The 22667-nt window shown below is 35.7% G+C and overlaps 1 protein-coding gene across 2 annotated transcripts in view; it reads right to left on the reverse strand.

The window, feature by feature from the left end:
• Window positions 1-22667, reverse strand: part of ANKRD28 (ankyrin repeat domain 28) — a 185726-nt gene that overhangs the window by 98224 nt on the left and 64835 nt on the right. For both annotated transcript variants that reach the window (XM_082840084.1, XM_082840083.1), the window contains exon 2: window positions 22564-22647. In XM_082840084.1, coding sequence (XP_082696210.1) covers window positions 22564-22647 — 84 coding nt within the window. The remainder of the gene's footprint in view (window positions 1-22563; window positions 22648-22667) is intronic.

Genomic DNA, 22667 nt, shown 5'->3' on the forward strand with positions numbered 1-22667 from the left:
CTTCGTAAATCCATCTTCCCAAAACTTTTTATCTCTTTGACCAAAGAACTGTTCCAGATGCCTTTTACAGTCTTCCAGGGAATTGAAATTTTTTCATTAAGAGAATTTGGTAAAGACCAAAATAAATGGAAATCGGAAGGTGCAATGTCTGGTGAATACGGCGGATGAATCAGAACTTCCCAGCCAAGCTGTAACAGCTTTTGCCTGGTCATCAAAGAAACATGCGGTCTTGCGGTATGCTGATGGGAGATGATGCGTTTTCCTTTGACTAATTCTGTATGCTTTTCGTCAAGGGTTGCTTTCAGTTGGCCTAATTGGGAGCAGTACTTGTTGGAATTAATCGTTTGGTTTTCCAGAAGGAGATCATAATAGAGGGCTCCCTTCCAATCCCACCCTATACACATCACCTTCTTTGGATGAAGACCAGCCTTTGGTGTGGTTGGTGGTGGTTCATTTCACTTCCCCCATGACCTCTTCTGTTCCACATTATTACATAGTATCCACTTTTCATCACCGGTCACAATGTTTTAAAAACGGAATGTTTTCGTTAAATTTAAGTAGAGAATCACATGTAGAAATACGGTCAAGAAGATTCTTTGCACTTAACTTACGTGGAACCCAAACATCAAAGCAATTCACATAACCAAGCTGGCACAAATGATTTTCAACGCTTGATTTGGATATTTTGAGTATGTTGGCTATCTCCCGCATGGTATAACGTTGATTGTTCTCAATTAATGTCTCGATTTGATCACTATCAACTTCAACTGGTCTACCCGACCGTGGAGCATCGTCCAGCAAGAAACCTCCAGCACGAAACTTTGCAAACCACTTTTGACACATTCGATCAGTCACAGCACTTTCTCCATACACCGTACAAATCTTTTTGTGCGTTTCAGTTGTGCTTTCACCTTGCTTGAAATAATAAAGCACAATATCCTGAAAATGTTGCTTTTTTCTTCCATCTTCAATATGAAAATGGCTACACAAAAATTCACCAATTTTGATGTCTTTTTTTAAATGCACACTGATATGACAGCCGTCACATACAATCTAACGAAATTGTTTTGAATGAAATTAAAGACAACTAAGTGCTACTAGAGCCATCTTATGGAAAAAACCAAACTTTTTGGCCAACCCAATACTTGGATTAATATTACTATATTCATTACACTTTTCTATTTGTTTCCCTCTTTTTTAAAAAAATTTATTTATTTTATTTATTTATTATTTTTGGCTGCATTGGGTGTTCGTTGCCGTGCATGGGCTTTTTCTAGCTGCAGAGAGTGGGGGCTACTCTTCATTGCAGTGCACGGGCTTCTGTGGTGGCTTCTCTTGTTGCAGAGCACAGCCTCTAGGCACGCAGGCTTCAGTAGTCGCAGCATGCGGGCTCAACAGTTGTGGCGCACGGGCTTAGTTGCTCCGCGGCATGTGGGATCTTCCCAGACCAGGGATCAAACCTGTGTCCCCTGCATTGGCAGGCGAGTTCTTAACCACTGCACCACCAGAGAAGTCCTGTTTCCCTCACTCTTTATTCCTATTTTTATCTTCCACTCTTTTCCTGCCATTTGTGGCTTTACTTGAGCATGAATTTAATATGAATCCATTTTCTCTCCATTCTTATTTAGCCTATCAGTTCTACTAAAAAAAAATTTTTTTTAATGGTCGCCCTAGAGTTTACAGTATACGTTTATAGCCAATCCATCTACTTTCAAATACCACTTCATGGGTACTGTCAGTTCTTATAATAACAAAATAACCCGAATTCTTCCATCCTGTTCCTTATCATCACTGTCATTCATTTCACTTATAATTAAGCATAATATATGACATATATACATATATATAAGCACACATAATTGAATATTTAGTATTGTTTTGAACGAACTTATATGTAAGACCAATGAAGAATAAGAAAAATGTTTTTATTTTACTTCGACTTATTCCTTCTTTATGTAGGAATGTTCTTCCTTTCTTTATGTAGATCCGAGTTCCTGACTTATTCTCCTCTGTATAAAGAACTTCTTTTAACATTTCTTGCAAGGCAGGTCTACTGGTAACAAACTTTTCTGTTTGATAAAGTCTTTATTCTCCTTTATCTTCTAAGGATAAAGGTGCAGAATTCTAGGTTGGTGTTTTTTTTCTTTCTCCCAACACTTTAAATATTCCACTCCATTCTCTTCTTCTTGCATGGTGTCTGAGAAGTTGGATGTAATTCTTAACTTTGCTTCTCTATAAGGTGTTTTCCCCCACTCTGGCTTCTTTCAGGACTTATTTACCTTTGATCTTCTGCAGTTTGCAAAATGATATGCCTAGGTACAGTTTGTTTATTTGTTTGTTTTTCACATTTATCATGCCTGGCATTCTCTGAGCTTCCTAGATCTATGGTTTGGTATCTTGACATTAAGTTGGGGAAATAATCAGTCATTATCGTTTCAAATACTTCTTCTGTTCCTTTCTCTGTCTTCTCCTTTTGACATTCCCATTATAAGTATGTTACACCTTCTGTAGTTGCCCCACAGTTTTTGGATGTTCTCTTCTGTTTTTCCAGTCTTCATTCTCTTTGCTTCTAAGGTATTGAGGATTCTACTGAGACATCCTCTAGCTCAGAGATTCTTTCCTCAGCTAAGGCATTCTTCATTCTTCTGTTACAGTGTTTTTGATTTCTAGCATTTCTTTTGGTTGTTTCTTAGAATTTTCATGTCTCTTCAAATTGTGGTTTTTGCCTTTTTGTAAGTCTTATAATTTTTTCTTCATGACCAGACATGAGGTACTGGATAACTACGCCTTTTGTAACGTGTTGGTGAGGTGTAAGGGCAAGGCCAGTGTTCTACAGTCCTATGAGTAAGTCTGTCTTTTAGTGAGCCTGTGCCTCTGGTCTGTGAACCTCACAAGTGTTTCTCAGTGGTCGCCTTCCAGTGAATGAGGTGGGGGATAAGATGCCTGAACAAAATCAGAGCTCTGCCCATTAGAAGGTGGAAAATGAATGAACATTAAATCAGTAGCCAAAGTTTCTGTCACTTTGTGATTTTATATGGCCTTTGATATTATTTTTCTTCCCAGATACTTGAGTGTTCTAGACAACATGGTATGAGGGAAATATCAGAACAAGCAAGACACCTATTAGAGTAGAAATTCAAATCAATTTTGTTACTACCGACTGAAAAGAAAAATGTAACAAAAGAAAAAGGAATCATTAACTGGAGTCTAAGCTAAAATGTGATGAAGCATCCCTCTTACCCCCCAAAACCGCTGTGAAATGATCTAGGCTTAAGGGATATAATTCACAAAGCAAACAGAATAGTTTACAGACTTGTCAAAGTAACATACTGGGAACAGAAATAGCCTCAGAGATCATCTAATTCAATCGCTTCGTTTTACAAGTGAGAAAAGTAGGGCTCAAAGAGGCTGAACCAGGGAAGGACACACAGGCTAGAGCCTAGTCTGTCTGCTTAGAGGCCAAGGTTCCTCTTACTATTACACTTTGGACCTCTTCACCTCCTTACAGTTTAATAGACAACAGCAACAATGTGGTAGCTGTCGTGCTTTACGTTCATGTGTTTATCTGTAAATATCTGCACATGTGTTGGATTTTAGAAAATAATCTATTTTAAAAAATCATAGCAGTAACAAAGGACTCATCACTGTCCTATAACTGTAGAAGTATGGTCCCACTTCAGAAAAATTTTCCACAGTATGACAACCTTAATGTTCTTTTTTACAGCCCTCAATTTGTGACAATTACAATTATTAAATGAAACTTATAGTACAAAGTCTAGGAAGAAGAGAGATTTTCATTTCTTAGAGAAGAATCAAATAAAACAGGAGACTCAATCATAAGATAAATAATTTAAACAAAAAATATCACACTGCCTACTAGACAATACATGTAACTGAAAGTTACATTTAAACCAATTATTAACAGTTTCAGTTTATGACTAGTAAACAAGGAAGATACACTTAACAAATAACTAGTCATACTTCTTGATGAAGCTTATTTTGGGGACTAACTATTAGTACCTTGGAGTCACAGAGGAGAACAGTCTCCATTTATAAACAAATACTTTAAACAAGGCTACTCAAACATGCCCTCACTCAACTATAAATATTAACCTTCAGCACAAGATAACATTTTATATAATAACAGCCGCCTGAGAAAAAGAAATCTAATCCCAAATATATGCGTATATACTACTACGGCCATGATATTTAACTGTTCAATTAAACACATATTCTCAATTAATAAAGATAATCGGAATATTCAGCACTAGCAAATTACAGGTATTATAACCTTAAACATTAATTTAGAGTAGAGCTAAAAAATCAAGAATCAGATTACACAGCTACAATCAGAGGGGGGGAAAACTTCATCCTGAACTTGAAATATACCAGTTAAATCACTAGATACACTAGAAAGATCTGATCTTATCTCAAAAGTTCTATGTTTGAACACAGTGGATAAATATAAACATGGCTATTTGTGGTGAGTAAGAATCAACATGGTTCTGTAAATATACCACACACAGAAACCTCTTTTGGGGGTGGGAACCAAAATGATCCATTTTAAATTATAAATTATGAAATAAAATTTTAAACTATGAAAATGTTTTAAAGTCAAGTCTATGTGGCAGTATGTTACTTTTAAGTGATTTTATATGTTATTCTTTAAGTGATTTATATAATTTATATTTTCATTTACCAGCTGAATCAAAAGGAGGACTTTCCCCCTTAGTTATATAACCAAGACTTGTTAATACCTTTAAAGAAATTATCCTTGTATCCAGGAAGATTTTCAGTATAAATATCTGTATTGAATACAATACCAATCTGAGACAATATCAAAGGTTAACATTTGTGTCACTGAGTCCCAGAAAGAGAGGAGAAAGAAACTGACACAGGAAAAAAAGAAATCTGAAGAAATATGGTTGGAAATTTCCCAATTTTTGGTAAAAGACATAAATTTATACATTGAATAAGTTAAGTGAACTACAAATATGATAAATGCAAAGAAAACCATACTGAGACACACCATAATCAAACTGTTAAAACCCAAACAGAAAGACAAAAATTGTTTTCCTCAGCCTGCTTTAAAGGCAAGTTACACATAAAAGAAATACTCAAATGACTGTGGATTTCTCATCAGAAACCAGGGAGGCCAGAAAACTGAAGAAAAATAAAAACATAAAAACCTGTCAAACAAGAATTCTGTATGACATGAAAGCATCCTTTAGTAATGAAGCCAGAATAAAAACATTTCTCAGATAAAAGAGAGCTAAAGGAAATTAATTCCCAGCTGACTTGGTCTACAAGAAATGCTAAAGGAAGTTTTTTCAGGCTGAAAGGAAATGCTACCAGAGGGAAACAGATCTTCAAATATGAAGGATGCACAATTTACTGAAAGCAAAAAACTTTAATGTTATCTGGGAAGGAATTCAGTGTATTACATATATTACACGGCAACTCTAACACAAAGAGGGGAAAGTAAGGGCTTTTGTTTTTTTTAAACTTTAAGTGGTAAAACTTTAACTCTATGTAGATTGTGAAAAGATACGTATTTATATTATAATCCCTAGAGCAACTACTAAGAAAATAATAAAGATATGGTCAAAATGTCATTAAGTTCGCAAAAACAGTATATCCAAATAATCCAAAAGAAGGAAGGAAAGAGGGAATAGAGGAGCCAAAGTTAAAAGGGACAAAAATAACAGAACAGCAGACTTAAATCCAGCCACATCAATAAACACATTAAATATAATGATCTGAACACAATAATTAAAAAACACAGATTGTCATTTTGGATATAAAAACAATACTACCTACGAAAAACCATTTAAAATATAATGATATATTTATGCTGAAAGTTTATAAGTTGTTAAAAGATATATCATGCAAACAGTAATGAAAAGACAGCTAAAGTATCTCTATTAGTAATATCAGATGAAAAATCAGAACAAGGAAAGTTACCAGGGATGAAGAGGCACATTACATAATGTTAAAGGGTCAATTCATCAAAAATAAATAAATAACAACAAAACCCCCAAAATAAATAAGAAGCAGACAAAACCTCATTAGTATGACAATACTAGTGTATATGTACCTAATAACAGCTTCAAAGTCACGGAAGCAAAACTGATAAAAAGGAAGGGACAGACAGATAATCCACAATTACAAGAAACTTCAGCATGCCTCACCCAGTACCAAAGAAAACAAGTAAACAGAAAAATTAGCAAAGATACAGATGAGCTAAAAAACACTAGTAATCATCTGAACCTAACTTATATTTACAGAACACGCTACCTAAGAACAAAAGAATAAACATTATTTTTAACTGCACTTGAAACATTCATCAAGGTAGACCATGTTCTGGGCCAAAAAACATACCTTAATACATTAAAATAAACTGAAATTACACAAAGGATGTACTCTGGCCATAACAGAATTAAACCAGAAACCAATAAGAGACAGACACTTGGAAAATCCCCAAGTATTTGAAAATCAAAGTATATACTTTAATAGTAAAGTAGAATAAAAGAAGAAAACTAATTCTAAATAACCCAGGAAAGAGGAAATCTCAAAGGACATTAGAAAATATTTTGAACTGAATGAAAATGAAAATATATCAAAATCTGTGATATGAAGTTAAAGCAGTATTCAGAGGGCAATTTAAATAGTAAATGTTCCTGGACTTCCCTGGTGGCACAGTGGTTAAGAATCTGCCTGCCAAAGCAGGTGACAGGGGTTCGAGCGCTGGTCCGGGAAAATCCCACATGCCGCAGAGCAACAAAGCCTGTACGCCATAACTAGTGAGCCTGTGCCCTAGAGCCCGCGAGCCACAACTACTGAGCCCACGCACCCTAGAGCCCATGCTCCACAAGAGAAGCCACTGCAATGAGAAGCCTGCGCACCACAACGAAGAGGAGCCCCCACTCGCTGCAACCAGACAAAGTCCGCGCACAACGAAGACCTAATGCAGCCAAAGAATAAATAAAATTTAAAAAACCGAAAACTGTAGAAGTAATATTTTTTTAAAAATCATGATCATCACATTTAAAAAACAACACCTTTTCATGATTTTAAAAAACTCTCAGCAGACTAGGAATAAAAAGGAACTTCCTTAACTTGATAAAGGTAATTTACAAAAATTACAGCTAATATCCTATTTAATGGCAAAAGACTGAATGCTTTCCTTCTAAGATAAGGAAAAAGGCAAGTTTGCCTATTTTCATCACTTCTATTCATTCTCATACTTGAAGTTCTAGTTGGTAACATAAAACGCATATAGATTGGGAAAGAAGAAATGAAACTGTCTCTGTTCATAGATGAGGTATTGTATATAGAGAAAATCCCAAGGAATCTATTAAAAAAAATCCTAGAATGAGTTTAGAAAAATTACAGAATGCAAGGTAAACATACAAAAAGCAACTGTATTTCTATATACTAGCAATTAACAACTGGAAATCAAAATTTTAAAAACTGTACATTTACAATATGAAAGAATGAAAGAAAGAAAAAAGAGAAATGCTTAGGTATGAATCTGACAAAAATCTGCAAGATTTATATGCTGAAAACTACAAAACATTCATGAAAGAAATAAAGAAAACCTAAATAGAGAAAAATACCATGGTCATGGATTGGAAGACTCATTATTGTTAAGATGTCAATTTGATCTATATAGATTCAATACAATCCTAATCAAAATCCCAGCAGGACTCATAGTAGATATAACAACCTAAAATTTATGTGGAAAGGCAAAGATATTAAAATAGTCAAAGCAATTTTGATAGAAAAGAACATGGTTGGGGGTCTTACACTATGTGATTTCAAGAATTACTATAAAGCTGCAGTAATCACGGCAGTGTGGTATTAAAAGGGAAAGAGATAACCAGAATAAAGAGTCCAGATATCAACCCACACAAATATGATCAACTGATTTTGGGCAAAAGTAAAAAAGCAACTGAATGGATATATAATCTTTTCAACAAATGGTCCTCGATATCCACATGTCAAAAAATTAACGTCAATCTATACTTAACACCTAACACAAATATTAACTCAAAAAGAATCATAGACCTAACTGCCACATCTAAAATTTTAAAACTTCTAGAAGAAAAGATAGGAGAAAACAAGTAGGTTAAGCAAAGAGCTCTTGGATGTGAAACCAAAAGCACAATCCATGAAACTGATACATTAAATCCATGAAACTGATACATTCAACTTCATCAAAATGAAAAACTTTTGCTCTCAGGAAGATACAGTTAAGAAGATAAAAAGAAAAGACATACATTGGGAGAAAACATTTGTAAATCACATATCTGACAGAGAACTTGCATTCATAATATACAAAGGACTTTCAAAATTCAACAGTTAGAAAACAGTCCAACAAAATATGGGCAATTAAATTGTGCTGGGACAATTCAGTACCCACTTGGAAAGGGGGGAAAAAGCTCCCCACTACCTCACATTATATGCCTAATTTAACTGCAAGTATATCATAAAGCTAAATTTAAAGAGCATAACGATAAAGCTCTGAGAAACAAATACATTACCTTTATGACTCAGGTTAAGGAAGGACTTCTTAAGGTAGCAAAAACTCAAAAGCATTAACAATAAAGGAAAATACTGAAATACCTGACTACATTAAAATTAAGACCCCATGTTCAATGACACAGTAAAGAATGAAAAGGCAAATTGGAATGGGAGAAGATATCTGCAAAACTCACAAAGGGTTCTTATCCAGAATATATAAAGGACTACTGCAAATTAATACGGAAAGAGAGAAATCAAAAGAAAAATGGGCAAGAGATTTAACAGGCACTTCATAAAAGAGGTTATATGAATGTCTAATAAACATATAAAAAGGCACGTGACACTGTCATCAAAAAAAAAAAACCCTCAAACTTTACAAATAATGAGATACTACCACATACCACAGAATGGCTAAATAAATAAGACAAAAAGCAAGAATATGGTCCAAGGATGTGGGCCACCAAAAATTCTCATATAGTGCTAATGGAAGTGTATATTGTTTAAGAATATAGCATTCTCTAAGTTGAATATACACATAGCCTTATATGCCAGAAATTCTATGCCTAGGTATATGTCTTATAGAAATGCACGGTAATGTGCAACAGAAGACATGCTTATGAATAGTTGCATTGTTTACAACAGGCAAAACCTGGAAACAACCCAACTGTCCATCAACAGAATATGGATAAACTGTGGTATATGCATTCAGTGGAATATTATGAATAATCTTTAGCAATACATAACACAGGTAAATTTTTAAAATGAGATAGTTTGTGCACAAGAACCCAGACCCAAAGGAATATATGTTGTATGACTCATTTAATTAAACATGCAAAACTATACTGCTTTAGGGAGGAATAATTCGGTGGCAAAATTATAAAAGAAAACTAAGAAAGAGACTATAATAAAAGTCAGGGCTTCCCTGGTGGCGCAGTGGTTGAGAGTCCACCTGCCGATGCGGGGGACACGGGTTCGTGCCCCGGTCCAGGAAGATCCCAGGTGCCGCGGAGTGGCTAGGCCCGTGAGCTATGGCTGCTGAGCCTGCACATCTGGAGCCTGTGCTCCGCAATGGGAGGGGCCACAACAGTGAGAGGCCCGCATACCGCAAAAAAAAAAGTCAGATTACTGGTTACATTGTGGGGTGGGAGGAAACAGTTCTAATCACAAAGTGAGCACAAAGGGCGCTTGTGAGATGCTAGCAGTGTTCTGTTTCTTGATCTGGGTAGTGGTTACATTTAAATAATTCATCACATTCTATATTTGTTCTACATATTTTAAATGAGTTATATTTCATAATTTTTAAAAGGTTACAAGAAAGGAGAAAAAGATCAGACGTGAGTGCTTCAACATTCTTTCAAAATATCTATTAAAACACATTTGAACTAAGAGGAAACGTGCATCAAAAAATTGGGGGATGGACTTCCCTGGTGGCGCAGTGGTTAAGAATCCACCTGCCAATGCAGGGGACACGGATTCGATTCCTGATCCGGGAAGATCCCACATGCTGCGAGGCAACTAAGCCCATGCACCACAACTACTGAAGCCTGTGTGCCACAACTACCGAGCCCACATGCTGCAACTACTGAAGCCCGCGCGCCTAGAGCCTGTGCTCTGCAACAAGAGAAGCCACTGCAATGAGAAGCCCACCACACCGCAATGAAGAGTAGCCCCCACTCGCTGCAACTAGAGAAAGCCTGAGCACGGCAACGAAGACCCAACGCAGCCAAAAATAAATAAATGCATACATACACACATACATACATACATACCATTTTTTTTAAAAAAGGAAATCCTTAAAAAAAAATTGGCAGAAAAGACAGGCTCTGAAACAATATTTCAGCTTAAGAAAAGTAGCTTCCTTTGTTGGTTTGTCAAGATTCATTCTCCTGAACTAATGTTCAAAATGAAAATGAAAGTCTCCTCAATATTGGAAAAGAAAACTACTCACCCTTACACCCGTGCCCTTCCCCCAACTACCATTTGGATCTACAAGGGAATTAAGAATAAAAATAGAAATTTTATTACCAGAAATTGCGTTTGTGCAATGCAATCTGAAAACACTCAAACAAAATAATCTAGTTTCTATGTAAACAAAACACCAAAACCCTCACTGTACATATCTATCTTCCAAACTAATGATAAAAACTTGACATATAGCATTTTGTAACTGTTTTCTCATACGAAGACAAATATATTCTAAAATGAATAAATTATTATTTTTTGCACTTGTACAAGAAACCATGCTTCAAATCACTTGGGTAAGTCATATTCAAATCATTGATTCTCTAGAAAAACTACTGAGGGGAAAAAATGATACATTATTAGTTTAAAATATTTATGTAATTTACGTTTTCCTCAACAAGTAATTATGCTAAGATACAAAAAAATATCTCAAGGTTTTATCATTGTTGTTTTATGAAAAATGTATATTTAGTAATTAATCGACTCAAATCACTCACTTTCACAGTAAATAATCTAAAATCATCATCTAAAATATTTTATATTTTATTTGTCAATACATGATTTGGGATAGGATGGGACAAGAAGTTTCCTTTCCCAAATCTGACTCTGGCTATTACAGGTACTTTGGTTTACATAAAATTACCAATGTATTAGCTATTTAGACTTGTTTATATGTGTCACTGTTTTGGCAACATGATCTGAATGAAAACTGAACCCCATGTTATCAAAAAACTATACATTTGTCTTTATGAGGCAGTTCTTAACACTGAATGACATCTCTGAATCCCCTCTTCACCTGCAACGTTTCTATTATTTCCTGTGTTGCTGTTGTGTCATGCTCAGCAATCCTGCAAACTTTACTTCTATTTACTGAGTATGATTTAGACTTGTAATACAACAGTAAAGCTGCTTTCGAGGTTGTCAGGGAAATGCAAATGCTAAAAACTTTATTAAATACCTTCCCTAAGAACCAACTTCTGTTCCTGAGCATTGAGGGAAGATGGGATTTAGTCCCCTCGGCAGAGAATAGGGTGGAACAGGTCTACCTCCAGCTGTCTCTTTAAAGTCAATGCTCTGATAGACCATCAGCAGAATGGTGCAAATGATAGATTTATTTTTCACGAAAGCCTTTGCCTGCCTGCATTTCAAGCACACATGTTTCTTTGGTTTTGCTTTTTTAAAAAATTCACCCTTCCTATGTCAAAGTGATTTGAATTGTCTAAACAAGTACTGATGGGAATGCAAGGCAAAAAGACTGTGGAAAGAAGCCTGTTTAGCTTAATTGCACTTGGGCAACTGACAGTAGACTGCCCCCACCCACCAAACCCAAAACCCACACACCCCTGACACAAACAAGAAAACACCTACAAACAATACAGCCAAACACTCTGGATTATAAACTTGCTAAAGTCAGAGACTATGCCTTATTTTTATTTACTCATTTCTAACACTTTTTAAATGGCTACTACTTACAGTCGGCCTTCTGTATCCATGGATCAAAACTACTTGGAAAAAAAATTCCAGAAAGTTCCAAAAATCAAAACTTGAATTTGTCCCAGGCCAGCAACTATTTATATAGCATTTACATTGTATTTACAGCTATTTACATACTATTTACATTGTATTAGATATTGTAAGTCATCTAGAGATGATTTAAAGTATACATGAAGATGGGAGGATGTGCGTACGTTATACAAATGGCAAATACTACACCGTTTTATACAAGGGTCTTGTTGAGCATCCACAGATTTTGGTTGTCTGGCGGAGATGGGGGAGGGTGTCCTGGAATCAATCCTCCATGGATGCTGAGGGATGACTATACTGGGTATAAATACAGAACACAAACAAGGTCTGTATCTCCAGAGAGTTACTGAACATGACACAAATAAATTGAGTGTTACAAAGGAGAAGTTCAGAGTGCTACAGCCATCTATTAGGCTAACATAATACTACCTGGGGGACCAGGAAAGGTGTTCCAGAAAAAGAGATACTTACGTCTTGTATTAGTTTTCTATTGCTGCATAACAAATTACCATAAGTACAGCAGCTTAAAGCAACACTCATTTATTAGTTCACCAGTCTGTAGGGCAGAAGTCCAAGTATGGTACTGGCTGGGTTCTCTGCTCAGGGTAGCTCTTAAAGTGGAAACCAAGGTGTCAACAGGCTGTGTTCTCAAAAGGAGGCCTGACTAAGGGAAAAGGTCACTTCTATGCTCATTCAGGCAAAATTTGGTTCCTTGTAGTTGAGAGACTGAAGTTCCAATTTTCCTTCCTGACTGTCAGCCAGAAGGATCCCTCTGCTCCCACAGTCCCACAGTCTTTGGCATGTGGCCCCCTCCATCTTCAAAGTCAGCAGCAGAGAATCTGCCTCATATCACATTCCTTACTCCCTTTGTTTCTGACTCTAGATCCAGATTTAAAGAGTTCATGTCATTAGGTCTGGTCCATCCAGCTAATCTCACTTTCCTAAAGCCAACTGTGCCAGATGTCATAAACTCATCACAGAAGTGCCATCCTATCATATTTACAGTACAGGAGATATACAGGAGATGTACACCAGGGAATGAGAACTTTGTAGGCCATCGTAGAGTTCTGCCTGACATAAACTGCAATCTGCAGAATGAACAGAAATTGAGACAAGGTAAAGGGAGTTGGAGACAATGTGGGCACAACTGATATCCTGAGTCGGAAAAGAGCATGAACAACAGGGGAAAAAAGTATATATGACTGGTCTCCCCAATACCCAGCATGGTAAATGGCACATATTCATCAAGGGAATGAACCAACATACCAAATTATATCAAATTAGGCTATCAAGTATTTACTAAGGGCTTATATACTTACAGCTACAAGAGAAAAAGCTAAGAACTTTGCTGTAATAGTAACCCACTGGGCAGAAATGAGGGGTGTCAAGCCAGGGGAGACAACATGGGCAGAAAACTGAACTGGACATTAACAAATCCAGGCTCTTAAGCTATTTCTGCTAAATGGAAGTGACCAAATAAACTCCAGGGGTCTTATTTTTGCCTCATCTGTAACAGATGATGTAACTACTAGACCTCCAAAATCCGTTTCCAGTGCTATCTGTCTTACACAGTGGAAGGCATGATTCTTGCCCTGGCGCAAATTCTATTTAAGAAGTTTTGAATCTAGTATTAATTCATGTTGTAATCTAGATACTGCTCTATCAGCAGTAATATTAAAAAGACAAGTCCACAGAGCATCCTATTCTAAATACTTAATTTACTTTCTTCTACAAATTTAGCAGTAATCAGATACTCCTAGGCTAAGACTTACTTGCTTTCCATAAAAAAATAAAACACCAAAATTACATATCAATACCAGGTCTTATAAGAGTAAGAGGGAGCAGAGGTGATGCCATCTATGATTGGGCAATTTTGTTTTTGGTTTCTTTTTTATTTTTTTGGCCACACCTTGCAGCATGTTGGATCTTAGTTCCCTGACCATGGATCGAACCCATGCCCCCTGCAGTGGAAGCGCAGATTCTTAACCACTAGACTGCCAGGGAAGTCCCTGATTGGGCAATTTTAATTATCAAATGCAACACCAGTGTTTTGAAAACTAATGTACAGAATTTGTTTTTAAAAAATACTGCTGGACTACAATAAAAAATTGCCATTTCACAAAATATGTAAGGTGTAAGTGTGAAAACATTCAGTGGAATGTCAGTCAGCTGTTTCAATCAATAAAATGCTTCTCAATGGCTTTTCCAGAGCTATGTATATTTTTAATAGGCATATTTCCCTGAGTTGAAGAGACAGAGCTGACAGTCTGGGGAGAAAACCAGGATTAGAATTCTCAGGACAGAGTAACAGAGAGGAGAGGATGGTACAAGGAGAGAATCTCAGAGACCTGCAGAATATCCCTTCGTGTACTCCACTGAGTACTGAGCAGCACATGACGTGTGTAAGAATACCACTGGAGACTCATGAAAAGAAGCATCCAAAATAATTAAAGCAGTGTTTCTCAACCTTTTTTTCCTTATCACCCTGACCCAAGAGCCTTTTTAGATTTTTTTCTCCCTAATTGCCCCCATGAAATTTTAATACCACTGTATACCTAATTTATACACTTCGGCCCTTTAGAGGGCCACAAATCATAGTACTATGTAAGATTTTTCATACATACGCACACACACATGCATCCCAACAAAAAAAAAAAATTTTGCCAAGTTGGAGGTGATATCATCATCAATGAGAACGCACGCATTAGACGGAACAGTGCCTGCTTCGCACACAGGAAACAGTGTCCTGTTCCTACCAGTCAAACCAGAAAAACTCATCACTCCCAGAACCTTGGATAAAGTATTCAGGAAAAATTATCTCAGGAGTGGAGAATAATTAGCCTATTTTGAAATTAAATAACATTTATAGTAGGAACAAAATTTATAAAATATGGATAAATCTGCAAAAGATGTAAATGTGGAATTACAAAATTTGCTGAGGGAAATTAAAAATTACCTAAATAAATGGAGAAATATAACTTGTTCATAGGTAAGGAGAACCAATATTGTTAAAATGTTGATTTTTGCCAATTTCATCTATAGATCAACACAATTCCAATTTCCTTTTTCCCCAAAAGACTGACAAACTGATTCTAAAAATTCACACAGAAATGCAAAGGATCTAGAATAGGCAAAACAATTTTTTTTTTTTTTTTGCTGTACGCGGGCCTCTCACTGCTGTGGCCTCTCCCGCCGCGGAGCACAGGCTCCGGACGCGCAGGCCCAGTGGCCATGGCCCACGGGCCCAGCCGCTCCACAGCATGTGGGATCCTCCCAGACCGGGGCACGAACCCGTGTCCCCTGCATTGGCAGGCGGACTCTCAACCACTGCGCCACCAGGGAAGCACAAGGCAAAACAATTTTGAACAAGAAAAAAGTTGGTTTCAAGACTTATTATAAAACTATAGTATCATAATGGTGTGGTATTGGTGTTGAGCTACACAAATACATCAATAGAACATAACAGAGTCCATAAATAGAGCTACACATATATCGACAATTGACTTTTGATAAAAATGCAAAGGCAATTCAGTAAAGAAAGTATAGTCTTTTCAACAAAAAAATTGTTTTCTGACCACGCCTTGTGGCTTGTGGAATTCTCAGTTCCTCGACAAGGGACTGAATCCAGGCCATGGCAGTGAAAGCCCAGAATCCTAACCACTAGGCCACCAGGGAACCCCCCTTTGCAACAAATATTTTAACAACTGGATATATCCATATGTAAAAAAGTGAACTTTGACATACACTTTGTACCACATGCAATTATTAACTTGAAATAGGCTGTAGATCTAAATGTAAAATTTAAAACTATAAACTTCTAGAAGATATGAGAAAATCTATGTGACACCAAGAGAGACTTTTTTAGACACATCACCAAAACAAAAATCCATAAAAGAATAAAATTGATAAATTGGACATCATCAAATTTTTAAACTTCTGCTCTCCAAAAACACTCAGAAGAGAGTGAAAATAAAGCCACAGATTGAGGACTTGTGTCCAGAACATATAAAACTCAAAAGTAAGAAAACTATCCAATAAGGGAAAAAACAAGCAAAAACATTTGAAAAGACATTTCACCAAGGATACAAAGATTGCCAAGAAGCAATGAAAAAATGCTCAACATCATCAGTTATCTCAGAAATGCAAATTAAAGCCACAGTGAGATACTCATCTATTAGAATGTTTAAGATTAGAAAAGACTAATCATACCAAATATTGGCAAGATGTGGAAAAAACTGTAGTTCTCATATCCCGTTGGTGGGAATGTATAATGGTATAACCAGTTCGGAAACAGCTGGCAGTTTCTTAAAAAGTTAAACATACACCTACCATATGGTTTGACCATTCCACCAACATATATTTACCCAAGAGAAAGGAAAGCATATGTTCATACAAAGACCTGTAGACATGCCTTCACAGTAGCTTTATTTGTAATAGATGAAAAAGAAAAACAACTCAAACTCTATCAACAGGTGAGTGGATAAACAAATTGTGTATATTGAGACAACTGAATACTATTCAGCAACAGAAAGTAATGAACTGTTAACACATGCCTCAACATGGATGAATCTCAAAATAATTATTCTCAGAGAAAAGAGCTAGATAAAAGGAGGACATATCGTATAAAGCTCTGGAAAATTCAAATTAATCTATAGTGACACAAAGCAGATCAGAGGTCAGGGGCAAATGGAATCCTTTGGGAATGATGGGAATGTTAACTATCTTGATTGTGGTGATGGTTTCACAGGCACATACCCACCCATGTCAAAACTTATGAAATTATACACTTTAAATATATGCAATTTATTGCATGTCAATTATACCTCAATAAAACTTAAATAAAAATAGGCAGAGGTGCTAGATGAGACTTACCAGGCCAATCAGTAATTTCAGCTCAGGCTGAAATTTAGGACACAATCTATGACATTTTTACTATGCTATATAACTATCATTATTTACCCACCACCAATTTATACAAACATGTCCACTAAAATTGCTTCAAATAAAGAACTTAGAGGACATTTAGTCTATTTGGGAAGTTGATAACATATTTAAATAATTCATAATAAATCCCAACATTCTAAGTTTTGCTTCCATGCACTCGCCTTCTGAGTCAGCCTACACTCTGTTTATGGAGTATGTATCCCTCTAAATAAACCTTTTACTTAAAAAATAAATTAATTAAAGTTTTGCTTGCCCACCAGAATGTCTGTTTACTTGGTGAATTTATCTCATTTATTACCAATTAGCAATAAAGACTAATAATAATCCAAATGCCCTCCAAAAGGGGGACTGGTTAAATAAATTGTTATAAACACCTAAGCGTAGAACTATGTGATTATAAAGAATAAGGAAGCTCTCTCTAGACTGGTATGGACTGATTCCCCAAATATACGGGATGAAAAAAAGGAAAATGAAGAAACATATATGCCAAATAAAAAACAATGAATGGAATACAAAGATAAATCACCACCAGTTTCTAGCTGAAAAAACAGCTGGTTTCATTAGACAAAACCTCCTTTGTTTCAGGACCAGCATAACAGCCATTTAGTCACAATGACATGGAACATACGCTCATTTATGGATCTTGGAGGGAACAAGAACATTGGTGAAGAAAATTTAAAAATCTGAGGCTGAAATCTAGAAGCACTGGCAAGAACAGAGGAGAGGTGCAGTTTCTGGGGATGGAGAAACTACAGGGCAACCCTCTCCAGGGTGGAAGCCGACCTGGTTCTTCTCTCTTCACTACCTCCCCAGTTTCACTCCATGCTCCGTGGAAGCCAGCTGGGAACTGGGTGGGTACACTTGAGATGGGGCTGGAGGTTTGCGGGCCACAATACTAATTACTGTAACTACAGAAGACCATGTACACACATACAGTTTTGGGACAGAGAGTTCATATAACCTCAAGTAACTGAGTGAGGAGGTTTTTAAGAACCTCTCCAGAAACATCAACAGCTTGGTGTACTGACAGCCAGCAGAAGCGACTTGTGGTCACAAGAAAGATTTATTAAAGATTAGAGCACTTCTTGCTAATTTCTAGAAAAGACTAGAGAACACTGTGAAGAATGAGGGTGGGTGGAATTCAGGCAACCTGTGTAAACTTATGGTTTACTACTTTGTGTAAACTGCCAACTATCTTATTACAATAATAATGAAAACAAATGATCTCCTTGTGTGATGTACATACACATACATGTATGTATTTGCCACACTTTATCTGACAAAGTAAAAGCAACATCATTTCAATGATCCCAGAAAGTATTTTTGAAAGCTTAGAACATGTTAATAATTTTGAAGACTACTTTGGCAAAATCAATACCAAAATATTCTGAATAAAAAAGTACATCTAAATTCAGAAACCAATATGTAAAATATACAAGGTAGCATTTTCAAAATTATCAAGTTTATATGATACAGGCAAGATCTACTGACTAGCTCTTAATCAATTCTTTTGAGTTTAAAAAGGGTCACAGTCACAGAAGTCATAATCTAAGACTTCCTGTTTTAAACACTAAAAACGGTGTTGGCTAGATTATAATTACGCCCAGTCTGACACTACTTCGAATGACATTTTTAACCAGCCAAAGAACATGGCACTAAGGGAGGTTTGTTTATTCACTCATTTGCAATGCTAAAATTTTAATAGCACTTGACTATGAAAATCAGGATCACATTTGCATTACAGTTTAAAAGGTAGGAGTCCACACAGAATGTGGACATAACTTTTAGGGGGAAAAATCCATTTTTTAACAATTATTGCTTTATGGCACTATTTGGCAAAAGAAAAAATATTTCTCTCCAATTTACTTTTTTATTTCCCGGCTTCTGTCAAATCTACATAGGTTCAAATGTCTGTTCTGCTACATACTTTCTAAGTTTTAGTTCTGTCACCTATTGGTGGGATGGAAATGTTAACCTACCAACTTTACAAGATTGCTGTGTGAGTTAAAGGCAGGTCCCATAAAAATGTTTAGGTACATCACTGTCTCTGAAATAAAGGCTATAATTAACACCAATTTCTATCACTGTGGATTAAGAAAAACAATTTCTGCTTGTAGAAAATTTTCTTATAAAGTCATACCTTTCCTCTGAAATATGTTATTAATATTTCAAATTTAATTATTTGGGCTCCACAACATGGCATGGCATTAAGTTCTGGTAAATCCTAGGGAAAGTCATTTATTATTGTTATTATTATTTTGGCCACATAAACCTGAAAATACAAATGAAACCTTCTGGGCAAAAGCAGGAGGTCATTCAAGGTCACTTGGAATTTTTAGAGCATCGCAAATTTGGGGTGTGAAAAAAACATGAAGGCCATTAATGTAATCCCACACATTTTACAAAAGAAAAGTGAGTCCTAATAAGTGAAATGGATTTGTTCGTGTAGCATAAAGGTAAGAAGATAGAGGCACTTAGGTCTTACAACTTATGCTCCAACTGTTCTTTACATTATGTATACCAATCTGCCTTTAAATTTTTTTGACCGTTTCACCTGTTTGTTTTACAGTGCTTCTTCCATATCCAAGTGACTTATTCTTCTAAAAGTTTGCTATTTCAACTAATTTTAGGCAATAAAAAATCTCCTTCTACTAGGTTACCTATCCAAACAACTATTTCCCTTTTATTCCTTCATGAAAATGCTGATTTTCTCCAGATACGGAGTGCAATATAATCACTGATGATAAGCCTCTCACCCTAGGGGATGAACCAGGTGATGAACAATGACTGATCTAAGCAAAAAGTTAATCCCCTTCTACCTCTGCTGGTGGACTGGTTTACAGTGGGCTTGTAACCGAGGAAACTCAGCGAGAGTTTTGTGGGGATTCTGGAAAAGATCTTTTTGCTTGATTAAAAAAGAAAAAAAGGAAATGTACAGGGAGAATTTCCTTTCCACTTTCTCTGGCTGTTTGTCTTGAGTGCAGGATACAGCAATCATTTCTTTACCAGGAGGAGAAAGCCAAGAGTCTCACAGAGAAGCTCACTCAGAGATATGACATTACTGTCTTAACCAACCCCCCACCAATTACCTTGTTCTGGATTAAATTACTATATAAGCAATAAACCTATATTTACTCAGTCAACTACTTGTGGCCCAAAGCCTCCAAATATAAAACTCCAGTATTTTCTGGTGAAATCATCTCAGCTAGCTTCTACAATAAAAGACTTCCTTCTCAGACCAAATAATATGAATGTGTAATATTTTATATTAGTTTTTTAAAAATCAATTAGGTGTGTTACTAAGAAAGATGCTATTTAGTGGTCCACAGTATTCAGAACTTCAGGGTATGACTCAAGAAGCTAACCTAAAATAATTAACAATGTTTACTTAACAGTATAGAGTATAGAACCAAATGTGAGCTCTTTTACCCACTCTAAAATTTTACAAAAATAACTGCAAAAAATGTAAATTTCAAAAAGTCAGCTGTTATTCTCAAATACTCATTTAAATAAATCTATTTTAGAAAAACACCACTGTCGCACTGACATAAAGCTTAAAAATATTTTATTACCTATCAAGAGTGAGTGGGTTTTATATTACAAAACAGTTAAGTTTTATTACACACACCTGCACATACACAAACATACATACCTGCCTCTTAAAACTCTAAGCGATTCCTTATCATAGAGGACAAAAATAGAAAAACAAAAACTACCATCCTAAATTAGAACAATGGCCAAAGACTTAACATATCTGATAATTATGACTATACTCTCAACTGTGAAGAGTCACACGAGAAATGCAACTGTAAAAAAATTTGTCAAAAACCCATGAATCACTGAAGACAAAGTCACTCTCATACTGATTTGAAGCACTAACCAGACTTTTAGTTCTAAGCTTGGTTCTAAGTTTCAGAGCAAGAGAACAAGCTAGGAGATGTTAAGAAACGATGTTTTAAAAGTAAGCAAGGAAAGGAATCTATAAGGAGAAAAGCAGAAGTTAAAAGTCATAAAAGTTAGGGGGTCACACACTAGTTACAGATAACACAATACCTCCCAAGGACATCACAGGAGAATAAACTGATGCTCAAACATGATTTTTTGAGCATAAAATTTTAAAAACTTAAGATAATTTGATTACTATGGCAGAAAAGCAGTTGGCTATAATGAGACTTTGTAATGATGGAGAAATTAACCATGGTAAGTAGGATTATAGTCCAAACTTTCTCACCAAGATGAGATTTGTTAGTTCTATTTAAAACAAACAAAAAATACTAGAGTTAAACAGAACAGAAAGCCTTTTTCTCCTTTTCCTTAGTCTATACCACTATAGTTATTTTCTGTCTTACAGAAAGCAGACTCTCTAGAACACCCCAGTTACGTAAAGTGACCAGCGCTCCGTTTAAAATAAATCCTGAACTAGGTGCATGTTTCCAATAAATGTAAACTTAAATGCAATTCACTTAGGAATGTTTAAGGAAAAAAAAATGTAATGATGAACAATTTTAGTTAAAGATTCAAATCTATTCAGTTAATTCAACCTTTAAAAATAAGATAAATACCTTTTTTATCTACTTAACATCAAGTGGTCACAATAGTACTGTCCAAAAGAATGAGGGAAAAGATGAGAGTTGGAGATGAGCTGGCAGAGCACAGCTTTCTTAGAACTGGCCAATCAATTCCAGATAATCTGTTTTGCTGTTGCTATAGGGACCTTAGGAATCATGACCTCTCCCTACTCTCCATCATTCAGAGAACTGAATTATGTATGAAAAAGATACTGAAAACAGTCACTTCCAGTAAAAACATATACATTAATAAATTTGATCTTATTATAGTTAATTATATATTTTCAGCCTCAATTTAGTAAATTAAAAAACGTCTGGCCACTGGAGAAACATATATGGAAGGAAATTATCCATATGCCCACTCTTTCTAAAACTGTCCGTCATGTCAGTCCTGAATGTTAAATCCACTGTATCTTTAAAAGTCTGAGGAATTTTCAAACAGTATGTCTTTATTTGCTGCGAGACCCCAAACAGATGAGTCTTTGTGTATAATGTTATTCACAGAAAGCAAATTTGATCTCACAATCAAGTTAGATATATTATAAATTTTATAGACATGTCTCTTCTTTCAAGTTCACAAAAAAAGAAAGAACCCTCATCTGAAATGCACACAAGTATTTAACAGTGAAGTGTCATGATGTCTATAACTTACTTTCAAATGGGATTCAGCAAAAGAAAGAAAAAAATATATGTGTAGTATAAATATAATCTGTGTAAATATGGGAGAGAAAGCTAATGTGGTAAATGTTATCAATGCTGGATATAAGTGGAGGTTATATGGGTATTCAAAGTCTTTTTTCAACTATTCTGTGAAAATTTTCAAAGTACGAAGTTGGGGGAACAAAAAACCCGCATTGGCTCCTAGTTCTCCTGTGTTTTAGTCATTACCCTGAATATATGTCCAGTCCCTTCCTGTTTGCTTCAAGACCCTTCTACCCTCGTTTAAAACAGCTGTTACAGAATTGTGTTATGCCTTTTAACAAAAATCATAACTCTAGAAAAGTAGGTTTCAAGGCTGGTATCAGTGAAACTGTTTTACCTGAAAGTTAACATCTTCTTTCTTAAATATTAGTGCTCGAACTTCATCAGGATCTCCATTAAATATAGCTTGCACCAGTGATGGCTAAAATACAAGAGAGTAAT

Source organism: Leucopleurus acutus, assembly GCF_964270905.1.
Source record: "Leucopleurus acutus genome assembly, chromosome: 5".
Taxonomy (NCBI): domain Eukaryota; kingdom Metazoa; phylum Chordata; class Mammalia; order Artiodactyla; family Delphinidae; genus Leucopleurus; species Leucopleurus acutus.